The 15,546-nt window shown below is 40.7% G+C and overlaps 1 protein-coding gene across 1 annotated transcript in view; it reads left to right on the forward strand.

The window, feature by feature from the left end:
* Positions 1 to 15,429, forward strand: part of LOC106133161 (histone deacetylase 5) — a 92,103-nt gene extending 76,674 nt beyond the window's left edge. Inside the window, exons 5-20 of the mRNA XM_060947533.1 lie at positions 80 to 187; positions 1,860 to 2,027; positions 2,556 to 2,626; positions 3,635 to 3,780; positions 5,694 to 5,798; positions 6,355 to 6,489; positions 6,876 to 7,078; positions 8,671 to 8,915; positions 9,261 to 9,457; positions 9,941 to 10,106; positions 10,770 to 10,908; positions 11,118 to 11,369; positions 12,002 to 12,142; positions 12,620 to 12,808; positions 13,659 to 13,801; positions 14,486 to 15,429. Of these exons, the coding sequence (XP_060803516.1) occupies positions 80 to 187; positions 1,860 to 2,027; positions 2,556 to 2,626; positions 3,635 to 3,780; positions 5,694 to 5,798; positions 6,355 to 6,489; positions 6,876 to 7,078; positions 8,671 to 8,915; positions 9,261 to 9,457; positions 9,941 to 10,106; positions 10,770 to 10,908; positions 11,118 to 11,369; positions 12,002 to 12,142; positions 12,620 to 12,808; positions 13,659 to 13,801; positions 14,486 to 14,546 (2,469 nt within the window). The 3' untranslated portion in view covers positions 14,547 to 15,429. The remainder of the gene's footprint in view (positions 1 to 79; positions 188 to 1,859; positions 2,028 to 2,555; positions 2,627 to 3,634; positions 3,781 to 5,693; positions 5,799 to 6,354; positions 6,490 to 6,875; positions 7,079 to 8,670; positions 8,916 to 9,260; positions 9,458 to 9,940; positions 10,107 to 10,769; positions 10,909 to 11,117; positions 11,370 to 12,001; positions 12,143 to 12,619; positions 12,809 to 13,658; positions 13,802 to 14,485) is intronic.
* The last annotated feature ends 117 nt before the right edge of the window (positions 15,430 to 15,546 follow it).

Here is a 15,546-nt window from a genome sequence, read left to right on the forward strand (position 1 = left end):
GGTGATAGGTTTTTAAAATGTTAACACACGCGGCGTGTTAGACACGCTTCGGTCGTTGACCCTCGGGGTTCTGTTTCAGCTGAAGAAGCAGCAGCAGTTGCAGCAGGAGATCCTACTGCAGCACTTCCAGCAACAGCAGCAAGAGCTCGCGCAACGGCACGAGCAACAGCTCATGCAGCATTTCAAGGTAAATAGCTCACTGTAACTTCAGACTTAGCACCAAAATGAAAGCAAATAGAAGAAGGTCCATCAACAAGAAGTTTTATATCACCAAGAATGATACTATTAAATGAAAGTTAAGCTGCTGTTAAACATTAATGAATTTCAATTTCAATAAATGGATTTAAATTATGGTTATTAACAATTGTTGAAACCGTACGTTATTTCGTTCCGGCACGTATCATTATCGTAACAATGTTTATTCATATATATTTATATTAAACCCCATGTTATAAAATTGCGCAGGTATGATTCATGAAATAATTATTTGTCGTCTTCATGATAAGTAGGTGTTGATAATAAGTTGGCAAAATAACTCGCTTTTCAAGGAATCTCTCGTTTACGCCCACGTGATCGCAGAATTAGCTCGGGATGAAAACATGCGAACTGTTGTGTCAAACCTGCAGACTTATTGGGGATAATTAGGCAACGGCAATGTGTGAATAAACCACAGTAACATACACTATATTGTCGTGTGATAAGATGATTCCATGCTTCATATAAAGTGGACGATGAAGGAATCATTTGAATACCTTTCTTACATTAGCATTAAATACACGTAAATTTACATCAGAGTGGCCTAAAACCACCTTGATGTATTACCAGTACCTGTACCTGGAACGGACTACAAGTAATGCTTGTTTCTGTGAAATGCTGTGGTATTATCATGAAGGTAATAAATCAAACATTTTATGCAAAGCGATATGGACAATTTCTGTAATGTTGGAGCTGGAATTGGGTTGTAAGCTTGGGTGAGAAATTTTGAAAAGTCTGCTCGATCTGTATGGGTAATAAATTTAATGGTTTATATTCTGCTCGTCGTAAATTTAGCGATGGCTCAATAATCGGCTGTCAGTGAGAAATCTGGAATTTGACGTGTTGGCTCCGCTCCGCCTGGCTCAAAATAGACGTGAATGGTGCGAGCAAATTGTAATTACATCATTCATACTGCGTGTGCATTTAACCTCATTAACATCTGTGGTCGCTGTGGGAAATCAGGATCTGCCGTCCTGCTTGACTACTTGGGCCAAAAGTTTTAATATCTTTGCAGTATTAGGTATTTTAACGAGTGAATAGGTATTGTTTTCTATTACCGCACTCAGATTATCACGACTACAGATTGCAATGGTTTTTCAATTACGACTATAAAGCCTTTGTATAAGTTAACATCATATTATACTTTGAGAAAAAAATCGGGTCGGGCTTTGTCGAAGACAATTTAACTTGATTCTGTCACAACATATTCCACTGATTTAATCATGACTTAGCTTAATCTGCAATCTAGTATCTATCTATATTTTTACCTATTATCATATATAAATAAAAGTTGCTATCAGCTGTTTACGTACTTCCGAAACTTGGTGAAAGTAATGGTGATGATGCATCTTGAAATAGTCTACATACTTGTCCATCCCATTTTGTCCTGATATTAAACTTGAATGAACCGCCGATTCTGTAACCTAATTACACATTTTTAAATTTTCTTAATTAATTCTAAAGCCATCTGTGAATATTACTCGATATGCCTCGCAAAATTATGATAAATGATTGTCGACCACCAAAAAAATATCCACCGAAATCTGCATCTTCAGTTCAGTTTGACTAATAACTTCAGAGCATCATAGACGTTCACATTTCAGATGTGGGAGCAGCAGAAGGCGGAGGCGGCGCTGCGGGAGGCCCGCGAGGCCAGGGAGGCGAGGGAGGCCCGGGAGCGGCACGAGAGGGACCGGGTCGAGCTGCTGAGGAAGAAGGAGAAGCTGGAGCCCAGCGCGAACGCCTCCACGCAGGTCAAGCAGAAATTGCAGGTCGGGAGGCGTTTCATTTGTTTAACATTTTTGGGTGGTCTCTGTTGCGCATTGGTGTGCTTGCGTCAAATGTGCCGGGTTCGAGCTTCGGTTAGATTATAAAGGAACACATTATTTTTCTGAATCGCCTGTGCTTTGTGTCTTTTATGATTATTTTTTTACTACTTTGTCCGGTCTTCGGTGTCCTCATTTTTATGTTCTTTGGCACGATTAATATCTTATTCAATAATTATATTTATATTATCTGTTTTATCGTTGGTTTATAATCTCATAACATAAGTCTCAAACTTCAATGGTACTCACTTAATATGTGTGATTTGTGATCTTGTGCATCTGAACGGTCAGTGGAAAATATTTGCATTCATGTTTTTTTGTTTTCATACTATTTCTAGCCTCCTATAAATATTCATATTGAAACTGGTCTGTACATTATGCGCTTATTTTTATCTTGTCACGGTACCAAGAACTGCATTGTCGTAATGTTTCCCAAGAAATATAAATAATGTGTGTTTTGTGTTTGCGTTTCAGGAGTTTCTCAAGAAGAAGGCGGCGGCCAACGCTAACGGAACAGTACCCGGATCTCCTTACAACAGAAATTGGTGAGAAATTATATTTTGTTGTTAATTTTTAAGAAAAATCTCGTCTTGTGTTATAAGAGGCACTGGTCACAAGACTTTAATGCCAGTCTTAACTGGATAACTAGCTGTTGGAATAGACATTCAAAAACAGGGAAAATAGATTTCATTTTTATGACGTCCACAAAAGTAGAATTTCATATAACTGGTTTTAATTATGGCAAGTTGTAAGTTAGGTTTCCTTGCAAAGGTTTAGTAGGTCAGACGGAAGTCACTTCTCGTGGATCATGGTCGTAAAGGTGTTCCTCGGGCTCTTCTCCAGTAAGGTGAGGATGTAACCAGAACTAATGACAGGGTAAATCGTTTTCATTATTATTACGGATGTTGACAGCAAAATAATATTAAAGTGATGTTTGTTTAGTTTGAGACGTCATATGACACAGTACACTAGACATATCACAGTAATAAAACTAATTTTAATCCCGAAAATGGTTGTAATACTTTAGTTATATGTAAAAAAGACGCGCGTGCTGTAGGAAGTATAGTTTATTAAAGATATTTATTCCTACAGAAGATAGAAGGAGAAAAGTGGAGAAAATAATCAGTTTAAAATAATTACATTATGAACATAAAAATAAAGAATCTTTTACAATAAAATACATTTTTGACATATCGTATCTCTAACAAACAAAATCATGGCAACCGTTGCTATGGCGTATACCAAGAAGGTTGCCTACAGTGCGGTTTGTAACTGTTCAAGCACTTGTTGTAAAATAGTTATATGAACTCTGATGAATTAAAACTGCACTTTGATTTGAACTTAAAAACATGCACTTTAATAAAAAATAATACTTATGCTAAAACATCAAATCGGACTTAACTATTTTCTTAATGGAATTCCAAGTGAACTCAAAAATTTTCTTTTTATTTTTTTGTATGTGGCCAGTTGCAACCTGGTAAACAAGGTAAAGAGTTTTAACCAATACTCATTTTGAATTATACTAAACAGTAACAATAACGGTTTGCGATCAGGGGCATCGTCAAGTCGCCGTCCGGCGAATCGATCAGCTCGTCCGGCTCGGCGACGGCGCACCCGTACCGGCTGGCCGGGCCGCTGCCGCTCGCGCTCAACGCGGCCGCGCCGCACACGGCCGCCGACTACCCGCTGAGAAAGACAGGTACGGTTTCAAATGGCCGGATGAGTGTTTTTGTGGAGACAGGTTGCCGTTTTTGAAGCGGTTTTTGATTTTTAAATCGTTATCGTATGAAAAATTAGCTTCGATTTTTTGATGGACTTGAACTGTAAATAAATATATAGAATGCCCCTCCAATATTAGGCTTTAGAAGTGCCTTAATAATATTCATATTGATAAGAAACTTTAAACTAAAGAGAGGTAGATTGGATGATAAATTACCAATATTTGATATGATAAGGGTTGAAACAATTAAATTATTGACAAATCTACCACAATAGAAGAGGGTTGACTTTCGAATAATCTCGTAAAGTGCATCTAGATATTGAAAATTATTACCTTGCAATACGGCCGTTCTAGGAAATCTTTTTAATTAGCTGTTAAACTTATATTTTTCTTAATTTAAAGACCTTTAATACAAGCCCTTTAAATGCCTTTCTTAAATAAATTAAATGTTTGTTAATTCTATGTAATGTTTTAAGATCTTTATTATAGAATTACTTTAGTTTTACATACTAGTATAAAATATATGCCGTGCTTCCAAATGAGACTTCTTATATCGGCCGCACACGTAAATAATTCAGTCAATGATTTTTGGAACGTATGTGAATATTGTATGATAATTGTACGATATTTGATTTGATATAATACATATGCAGTGATTAATATAAAAATAACAGCTCGTAATTGTTGTGATTTATGATTCTATCACCTTGTAATTTATCTATTAACTAACGCAATAGACGCTCACATATAAATTACAAATGGATAGAATCTGTTTTTGTATTGAATGCCGAATCCCGGCAATAATAGCCTTACATAACAAGCGGCCGTTCATTTTGCACATTGGATATGTTCTCGACATACAGGGCGAATTGGCTTTCTGTCAGTATAGAAAATTATTAAAAGACTACCTTTTAAATTTATAACGTTGCCAAATCTTCCGAAAAAGAGCAAAGAGAAATTTTTATCAATTTTTTTCTAATGTTACACCATTTAATTTTTCTAGTAAAATTTTCGGTCGAGAAACTTAGAGAAACATTGTGTCTCTATATTTCAAAGTATAAATTTAAAGACTCCAAGAACAATGCGCAAAATAAACGGTTGTACTGTCAGTGGTGTGACTATCGGAGGCTATGCGGGGGTGTCAGTGTCACTGGACCCCAGGATTAAGTGATTAAATGAACATAGTAAACTTATTAGAGAAGAGGAGAGATTAAACGTATGATATAAGGAATAAAGACATTTATTCCAATGAAATAAACATTAAAAAAGAATTACAACGTATAAGAAAATCATATTTATTTTTCATAATAGAGTATTAAATACTTTCACTATTAAATACTATAAAACATACATATAGTCACATCTATATCCCTTCCGGGATAGACAGAGCCAACAGTCTTAAAAAAGCCTAGTTCAGCTTTTTGGCTTGATGATAGAATTGGGATTTAAATAGTGATAGGTTGCTAGCCCATCGCCTAAAAGAAGAACCTCAAGTTTATAAGCCTAGATTCTATTTTTTTATTGGTGCTGGTAACCACATGGCACCTATTAAATACACTCAAAAAACATTAATTTTATAAAGCAGTACAGTTAAAAAAATATTTAAAGCTGATTTCTCACTAAACAGCTGAACGTGGCCTATCAGTATTTTCAAGACTGTTGGCTCTGTTTACCGCGCAAGGGATATAGACGTGATTATATGTATGTATGTATGTTCTCACTATTCCAATAGGACAAATATGTTTAATACAAAACATACCCAAAGTGAACAAAAAATAAAAAAAATCCTCTCCGATATGGGTTTACTATGAAAATTAAATAGACCTCTGTCTAGTGACACAACTGATAACAGTAGTACTAGCGTAACATCGCATGTGTGTGCACTAACGCAGCGTCCGAGCCCAACATGCTGAAGGTGCGGCTCAAGGCGCGCGTGATCGAGCGGCGAGCGTCCCCCCTGGCGCGGCGGCCCCCCAAGCCCCGCGTCAAACATCGCAGTGAGTACGCCCCGCGCGCACGACGCACTAACCGTTTTGAGTTTAGAACGCGGTTTGAAACAGTTTGAATTGAGAACGCAGATTGAATGTGTTATTAAAACTATGTTATTCTAATATTGAAAAGCTGTCTCTCATTCTTTGAAACAGTTTGAATTGAGAACGCAGATTGAATGTGTTATTAAAACTATGTAATTCTAATATTGAAAAGCTGTCTCTTATTCTTTGAAACAGTTTGAATTGAGAACGCAGATTGAATGTGTTATTAAAATTATGTTATTCTAATATTGAAAAGCTGTCTCTCATTCTTTTGTCGTTCGCTCGAATTCGTTTGAGAAGTTTGCTTTTACTAAGAATTAATAAGTTTTAGGTTTTTAAGAATGAAATTAATTATAGATTCTTTTTTTTTTTAACACAAATAATCAAAACATTCTTGTTCTTTTTTTAAAACATAATATTGATCATGTCAAGTTTTTTTTTTTGCAATGTAGGTAAACATTTTCGTATACACTTTTCTCATATCACACATCACATTAATAACTCGTGCCTCGTCTTACAGATTGCGACGGCAGTTCCCCGCGCGGGTCCCCCCCGGGCGCGTCCGGCACGGGCCCGGCGTCCATCCGGGAGGAAGACGAGCCCCGGGCGCCGGACCTACTGTTCTACTCGCCATCCATGCCCAACATCAGCTTAGGTAAGGTTCTGATAATAGCCTGATAAATGAAAAAGGCAAAGGATCAATTCGAATGTTTGTATTGTTGTGTGGAAATTTGAGCCTATTCAGTTGAACAAAACGGTCGGATTGGGATCTTCAAATGAAAACGTTGCTCCTCCTCCATTTTTGTGGCGTTCTGGAAGTTAAATCGTTGTCACAATTGCAGTCTTTTTGCGAAAAGCACTGCGATTACGTATGTACCAAATTTCGCTTCTAACAAAAGTCCTGGCGATCAGTAGTTAATGTATTTTGCAACGGCATCTCAGTTGCAGTGTTTACAAAGAAGCAATTGGAACAGATTTTGAGACGGAAAATTTTCGAGGTTCTATCCCAAAGATGCTTATGAAAATGATTTGTTGCCGAAGGGCGTGCGCGCGCGCCGCTGCCGCATCCGCCGCCGCCCGCGCCGCTGGCGCCCGTGTCGGAGGCGGAGGCGCCGCCCGCGCTGGCCGCACGTCTCGCCAAGCGCCCGCTGGGCAGGACCTACTCCGCGCCGCTGCCGCTCGGCGACCCCGCCCTGCAGCCGCCCACGGCGCACCACTACCTGAGGGATCAGATACGAAAGACTGTGAGTTGTGTGATAAATAACTAATTGAGAATACTGACACCCTCGCTGTGTGTAAAGATATACCCTCAAGCAAGATCTCTTACTAATAGGAAGTATTGTCCAAAAGGTTTCCAAAAATTTTTAAGGAAGCATACATACATATGGTCACGTCTATATCCCTTGCGGGGTAGACAGAGCCAACATTCTTGAAAAGACTGAATGGCCACATTCAGCTTTTATTCAGGAAGCAATTGACCAAAAATTTCAATATGCTTATTTAACATTATGAATGTGTGAATGGGACTGTTGGAGTGGGAAGGTTAAGACGGACGTACCTTGATCAAATCGGAGACGTACGGATCGTGGCAAGTGGAAAGATGTAGTCTCTGCCTACCCCTCCGGGGGAGAGGCGTGATTTATGTGTGTATGTATGTATTTTACATTATCTAAACACATAAATACACGGAACACGTATTCCTAATATAGGGACTTTCCCCACTTTTATACATATAAATATTTTTGGTGTAAAAGTTAGTGAAATTCATGCATTAAATAATTCCCATATTATTAACTGGTCTTTTTGGTTGAATTAACCATCGCCATAGCATTTATCTATAAATAAAAGACCACCAAAATAAATCCGCCTATTTTTTAAATTACTTAAATATTTTATAAGTGTGAATCACATTTCTCAGTGCATTCTCAGTACATAGCTATCTAAATTCTGCCCGATCAGATATGATAAGAACACATTGATAATACAATTTTTATCCAAGTACCAAATACTCTCAATGGAAAGGTACGCGTATCGTAAGAGATTATGAAACCAAGTATGGAAAGATTGTGTGAAGTATAATGAATGGCGGAATTGATAAAAAATTGTAAAATTATCAACAAGGAAAAACCTTTTGTATTAATCTTCCATGTTGGTCGTGTTGAATTTTTTAAAAGAAATACCATCTGTTTGAATGTGCATAGTCACTCAACCTCTTTGAAATAAGCAACAAATTCAAATAGGTTAGAACTGGCCACCTAAAAGAAAATATTATGAAAAAAAAGAGAAAGGACTACATTTTTTCATTGTCAAGTTCAAATGTTTAACCAAAAGTTCATTTTCATTTACTAATGTAAGTGATTATTAAAATATCATAAACTTTATGTTTTGGGATATATTTATCAGATGTTACTGAGTGAACATACACACATACATATGGTCACGTCTATATCCCTTGCGGGGTAGACGGAGCCAACAGTCTTGAAGAGACTGAATGGCCACGTTCAGCTATTTGGCTTAATGATAGAAGTGAGTGAAGTTATAGCGAAAGATATATAAAAGGGAATACTAAGATGGTTTGGTCAAGACGAGGCAATGATTGAAAGCAAACGCCCCCGTAGCATGGGAAAATTATCGCTGTCTCGTTTCACGTCATAATGAAAAGTGAAACAGCGATAGTTTTTCACGCGACAAAAACGGCGTCGCGCGTGCTTTGCTACGGGGGCTGGTTCTTCTTTCTCCTGGCGTTAGTGCCTGTTACATTGTTACCCCTTTGTTTCGGACTATTCTGGATTGTGAGCCCATAGATAGTCGTGTTTATATATCATAAAATGTTTAGGTATTGACACGCGCGCACGACGCTGCGGCCGCGCAGCTGCGCGAGGAGGAGGGCGAGGTGATCGACCTGACGGCGCGCCGGCCCGCCCCCGCCCCCGCCCCCGCAGCCCCCGCGGCCCCCGCCCCGGCCCCCGCGCCGCCCGCCGCCGAGCCCGCCCCGCTGGCGCGCGCGCTCAGCTCCCCGCTGGTGGGCGCGCGGCCGCCACCCACGGGGCTGGCGTACGACGCGCTCATGTTGAAACACGGGTAACTATTCTTCTAACTTTTGCTGGAAATTGTTTTTAATGATCTTTCATTTATCACGCTGTAGCCGAAGCGAAGAGACGTTATTATCCAGTAATAGCGAGTATGCTACATCGCGCAAGCCATTACGGTGCTTTACTTTTTTTCAAGCCACATTCCGTCCGCCTTTTTTTCTACGTCTCATGTGAACTTGAAAAATGCGTCTGAATCAAGCTTCGGTTTCCCCGGCGCCCCAGATCTTCACCTTTGTACTGTCAGCATTCACTAGCGGCTGCTTACTGGATCTCGTGTCTATAGCTAAACTGGATCAGATTGCCTTGATTCTATAACTGCCCCTCTCCGGCGCAGCTGCTCGTGCGGCGCGCACGCGCCCACGCACCCGGAGCACGGCGGGCGGCTGCAGTCGGTGTGGGCGCGCCTGTGCGAGACGGGGCTGGCGGCGCGCTGCTCGCGCACGCGGCCGCGCAAGGCGGCGCTGGACGAGCTGCAGGCCGTGCACAGCGAGCCGCACGTCGCCGTGTTCGCCGGCCGCCGCCCGCCGCAGAGTGAGTGCTCCCTGCATTGACTGGACTGGACAGTGTTCCATTTTCGAATTTAAAGATGTTATTCGTTTTTTTTTTTTAAATATTATCATGTGTATTTTTTTTTCTTTGTTTTTACACAGTGAAGTATTTAAATTTTTTATTGACTTGTTCGCTTTTTGAAATTGTGTCAAATATTTTTTTGTTTATGTATAGTGAAGTATCTACAAATAATGAAAATGGAACAAAATTGGCGGGTAGGTGAATGTTTCACTTGAAATGATTCGACGCTAAAGCAGTCCATTTTCTATTTTTGAATCAATTTTACAAAAAAATTAATCCATACATTCTTTTCACAAATCTTTCATTTATACAAACAACTGAACCTGACCTATCAATCTTTTCAAGACTATTCTCTGTCTACCCGCAAATGATACATAGTGATTCTAAATATGTATAGTTGTTTACTTGGTGAATGAGAGTTGAATAAAATGTTTGTGACCCAAGGTGGCGGCGCGGAGCAGCGGCAGCTGGTGCGGCTGTCGTGCGGCGGGCTGGGCGTGGACGCGGACACGGCGTGGTCGGAGCCGCACACGGCGGCCGCGGCGCGCGTGGCGGCCGGCGCCGTGCTCGACCTCGCCGTGAGGACCGCCCGGGGCGAGCTCGCCAACGGGTCAGTCACACTTACTCTGCTAATCGGAATGTCATCGAAGTAACTTCTTTTTTGATGAACATTGACTTGGCATTTTGATTTTGTTGCACTCTGAGTGGATTTTATCACCTACCTGTCTTAATAGTGTAAGCACGATAAATAAATAATAACTTCGTAGTTCGTAAAAACGTAGAGTTAGAGAAAGAGCGAAGATAACGAATGGCACAAAATTACCTTCTGATTCTTATACGGACTTTTTCGCTCGAATTTAAAGCTGTAAGCTGCTCCCGAAAATTCAAACTAAAAACAAAAATAGTAATGATACATACATACATACATACATATGGTCACGTCTATATCCCTTGCGGGGTAGACAGAGCCAACAGTCTTGAAAAGACTGATTGGCCACGTTCAGCTATTTGGCTTAATGATAGAATTGAGATTCAAATAGTGACAGGTTGCTAGCCTATCGCCTAGAAAAGGATCCCAAGTTTGTAAGCCTATCCCTTAGTCGCCTTTTACGACATCCATGGGAAAGAGATGGAGTGGTCCTATTCTTTTTTGTATTGGTGCCGGGAACCACACGGCACTGCCGGGAACCACACGGCAATAGTAATGATATTTTCGTAAAAAAAAAATTTTGGTCATATAATTTGAACACAATGTTTTCGTAATAATTTACAGGTTCGCCGTAGTTCGACCTCCTGGACACCATGCAGAGCCCAACCAAGCGATGGGCTTCTGTTTCTTCAACAACGTCGCTGTTGCAGCCAGAATACTGCACACAAGACTGCGGTTGCAAAGGATACTCATAGTAGACTGGGTAAGTATTTTTGTTGTTTTATCCGGCTCGAAGGACCAAGTTTGTTCCGGCCCGAAGGACCAAATGGGCTGAATTACAGAGAATTTGCTTTTTGTTCTTTATTAACTTTAATCGACTTTGTTTCATTGAAATGGACAAAAATCTTTATAATGATTACAACATAAAACTTGTAACAGTTTCTTTACAAATACAAATGTCGCTTCTCCCAGGACGTCCACCACGGCAACGGCACACAACAGATCTTCTACAACGACCCGCACGTGTTATACATCTCCATCCACCGGCACGACGACGGGAACTTCTTCCCGGGCACCGGGGCGGCCACCGAGTGCGGCGCGGGCCCCGGGCTCGGGTACACCGTCAACATCGCGTGGCCGCGCCCCGCCGACAGCGCGCACGCGGCGCTCGGCGACGCGGAGTACCTGGCCGCCTTCAGATCCGTGGTCATGCCTATTGCTAAGGTCAGATTTGAATTTGGAACGTTATCACTTTTTTTTTTGTTGTATAAAAGTAATTGTTGGGCAGTAATTGAGGTCAAGGTTTAGATTTAGAATGTTCTCCTGGTCCAACGATCTCTAAGTCGCCTTTTACACATCTATGGGAAAGAGATGGATTTATATTGGTGCCGGGGACCACACGGCACGTCATATACTAAGCTAAATTGTAAGCAGTGAGGAAACCACGCTGAGTATGTCTTACGTGTTCTACGTGCAATAATAAACAATTAGAATTATTTACTAGTAGGTACGTCACGAAGGTATTTCTGATATTGCGACATACATACATATGGTCACGTCTATATCCCTTGCAGGGTCGATAGAGCCAACAGTCTTGAAAAGACTAATAATATTGCGACACGTGTAATAAACTTTCAAGTTTATTATTAACTAGCGACCCGCCCCGGCTTCGCACGGGTGCAAAATTATAAATGTTATTACACATAAAAACCTTCCTCTTGAATCACTCTACCTGTTACAAAAAACCGCATCAAAATCCGTTGCGTAATTTTAAAGATTTAATTAAGCATACAGACAAACAGACTAAAATAGCGACTTTGTTTTATACTATGTAGTGATGATAATGTTCGTTGCAGGAGTTCGACCCGGAGATAGTGTTGGTGTCGTGCGGTTTCGACGCGGCGGCGGGCCACCCGCCCCCGCTGGGCGGCTACAACGTGTCGGCCGCCTGCTTCGCGCACATGACCAGGGACCTCATGCAGCTGGCCAACGGGAAGGTCGGTGTGGCTAACACTCTATGATTATCAGGTCTTTGAATGTGAAAGGGGTGATTTATTGTACTGGCCAGTTTGATCACAAATTTCTCGTCTTTGATTTTATGGTGAAGATTATATTGGTTTATGTTTGAATGGTTTTTTTGAGATGGCAAAAGGGTATAGATAATAATGGTTTTTATTTTCATTAAGAAATGAGACGGCCTCTGTGGCGCAGCGGCAGTACGCTTGTCTGTCTGTGACACCGGAGGTCCCGGGTTCGAATCCTGGCCAGGGCATGATGAGATAAGAACTTTTTCTGATTGGCTTGGGGTGGGTCTTGGATGTTTATCTATATAAGTATTTGTTAAAAAATATAGTATCGTGGAGTTAGTATCTCGTAACACAAGTTTCGAACTTACTTCGAGGCTAACTCAATCCGTGTAATTTGTCCCGTATATATTTATTTATTATATAATATATAATAAAATGGTGGTGCAGGTGGTGCTGTCGCTGGAGGGCGGCTACGACCTGCCCGCCATGTGCGACTGCGCGCAGGAGTGCGTGCGCGCGCTGCTGGGCGAGCGGCCCGCCGCGCCCGCGCTGCCCGAGCTGGCGCGCGCGCCGCGTGCGCACGCGCAGGCCGCGCTGCGCGCCACCATCGCCATCCAGCAGCACCACTGGCCCTCGGTCAGTGCTCACGCGATGTTCATTCTGCATTTCTGTCATAAAAAGCTTTATTTTTTATGGAAATGTTAACATTTTCTCAGTTTTCTCGGTTACTAATCAATGACTTTGTGAAAAATACATTTTCAAAGTCAAACAATTTTAAATTAAGACTACCCCTTTCTTAAATTATACTATTTAAACTTGCCTTTTTAACCCAGCAAGGGAGAACGCAATCAAAATGAAACAAGAGTTACTTTGCCACTACTAATCTTATTCCGATAAAATTATAAAATCATACCAAAATTTTCCCTTTTTGAGCAGTTATGATTCTATTGCTACCTGCTATTTTAATGCAACAACTTATCTTTGCAGACTAACATGTTTCTCATTTAATTTGTAACATGTTTCAATGATTTTTAAATGTTTCTCATTAAAAAAATTTGACATTACTTTAGGCACGTTGCGCCGCGTATGCTTAATACGCCACATCGTTATATTTTTTTATATTTTAGCAGATCAGTTCAAAATCGGTCTTCTTGAAAACCATACGTTCTCACTATCATTCATTTAGAGTCTAAATTTTAGACATTTAGACCAACTGTATTTTTATTAAATTTAAGCCTCAATTTACTTTGATTATCTATAAATATTTAGTTTAACTAAGTAGAGGTATTGTTAAAAATTATTATATAATTATAATAAAAAGAAAAAAAATAACCTCGTTATAATTCATAAATTGTATAAGTATTTATTATAGAATATATACTTCGAGGCTAACTCAATCTGTGTAATTTGCCCCGTATATATATATTTATTAACATGTTAAAGTGTAGCCCGTCCAACGTGTTTCTCACTCGGTGTTCGTTTGCAGCTGAAGCGCTGCAGCGAGCTGGTGTCGGCGCCGGCGCTGCAGACGGCGCCGGCGCCGGGCGCGGCCGCCAGCAGCCAGCGCGACGCCGACACCGCCGCCGCCATGGCCACGCTCTCCATGACCCGGGGCGACGACTGTCTGCAGTCAGTATCGCCGTCTATTCTACTGTGACAGTCTCTGTCTACACCGCATGGGATGTACACGTCATTATGTGTACATACACAGACGTGATTATATGTATATACGTAGACATGATTATATGATGTACATACGTAGACGTGATTATATGTACATATATACATAATGACGTCACGTCACAGTAGATACATACATACATATGTATACCTGGTCCTTTGCATCTCACCTTTAAATAAGGATCATTGTCGCATAGCTTTGAAAAAAGTACTAGCAAAATTGACTGGAGAAGTGAAATGGCGGCTTTTCGTAGTGACATATATATGTACATATAATCATGTCTATATCCCTTGCGGGGAAGACAGAGCCAGAACAGTCTTAAAAAGACTGATATGGCCACGTTCAGCTGTTCGGCTTAATGATAGAATTGAGATTCAAATAGTGACAAATTGCTAGCCCATCGCCTAAAACAAGAATCCCTAGTTTATAAGCCCCTTAGTCGCCTTTTATGACATCCATGGGAACAAGATGGAGTAGCTCATCCTTTTTTTATTGGTACCGAGAACCACACGGGGCATACCTACAAGAATTCCAAGTTTATTAGCGCTGTTGTAAGGAAAGTATCATTAAACACGTGGCCTTTTTTGATGACTATTGGATATAGACGTGACCACATGTTTATCATCCCCCAGGTCGGCGGACAGCTCCCGCTCGGCGTCGGAGGAGCCCATGGAGCAGGACGAGGGCAAGTGAGCTGCCCGCGAAGCCCCCACTTCAACATTCCGCGAGACAGCGCCCTGCCGACAGCCGCCGCCCCTACATCGCGGCGCGCTACATATGTATATTACATAAAAACGTGTCTATTTCGTGTTTAATTCATAATGAATTAGTGGAGGTGTAGCGAATTACATGTGTAGGTGGTAAAATTAAGACAATTCTTAATTTGAAAGCTTTAAACGAGAGTAGTAAAATATTATTATCTGTACAAAAGATATTTATATTATTATATATTTGATTAAAATAATGTTAAGTGTAGCGACGCCCCTCGCTTACCAAAGATGTTCGAGCCTCCTGTTGTATCGCGTATATGTATATACGGAGTTTCTATCGCCCCAGGCGTTTTTTTGACATTGAGAACTTTATATTATATGGTTACACGGTATACTGATTGTTGGAGGCGCCGCGACCCCCCGGTCCTATTTACTCGGCGGCGCCCTCCTATTGTACATTGTCTATGTGATAATTTATATACTGCAAAGATACTGATAGTGTGGAGACGTTGTACGGTGTTAGATGATCATTGTGGCGAGCTGACTCGCCTTCTTGTATAGTACCTTCGTTGGCCGCGCCCAATACTTTCTCAGAGTTTATTACTCCTTTTGTAAACGTTGAAAACGTAGAATATTCGCGCGGGACCCTGTCCCCGCCGCTGTGTCGCCGACGTGGCGCGTTATATTTTTCTATATGGCTGTCTGTATGTTGTATACGTACCGAGTGCAACCACGTACCTTGAAGGATTCGATCCTTGTACGATAAACAGAGTTAAAACAATGTTGTGTCTTTGAAAATTTTATTGTTAAATTGGAATACAGATGAAAGAATTATTTAATTAATAAATGTATATATATATTTGGAACTGCTTTTGTATTTTCATTTCAACTTACCCTAAGCAATGCGTTTTCCTAAAAAATGCAAGGTCCTTGTATAATTATTGTACAACGAATAAAAAGTTTTAAATAAAATCATCTCTTGT

The sequence above is a fragment of the Amyelois transitella genome, chromosome 13 (assembly GCF_032362555.1).
Source record: "Amyelois transitella isolate CPQ chromosome 13, ilAmyTran1.1, whole genome shotgun sequence".
NCBI lineage: Eukaryota > Metazoa > Arthropoda > Insecta > Lepidoptera > Pyralidae > Amyelois > Amyelois transitella.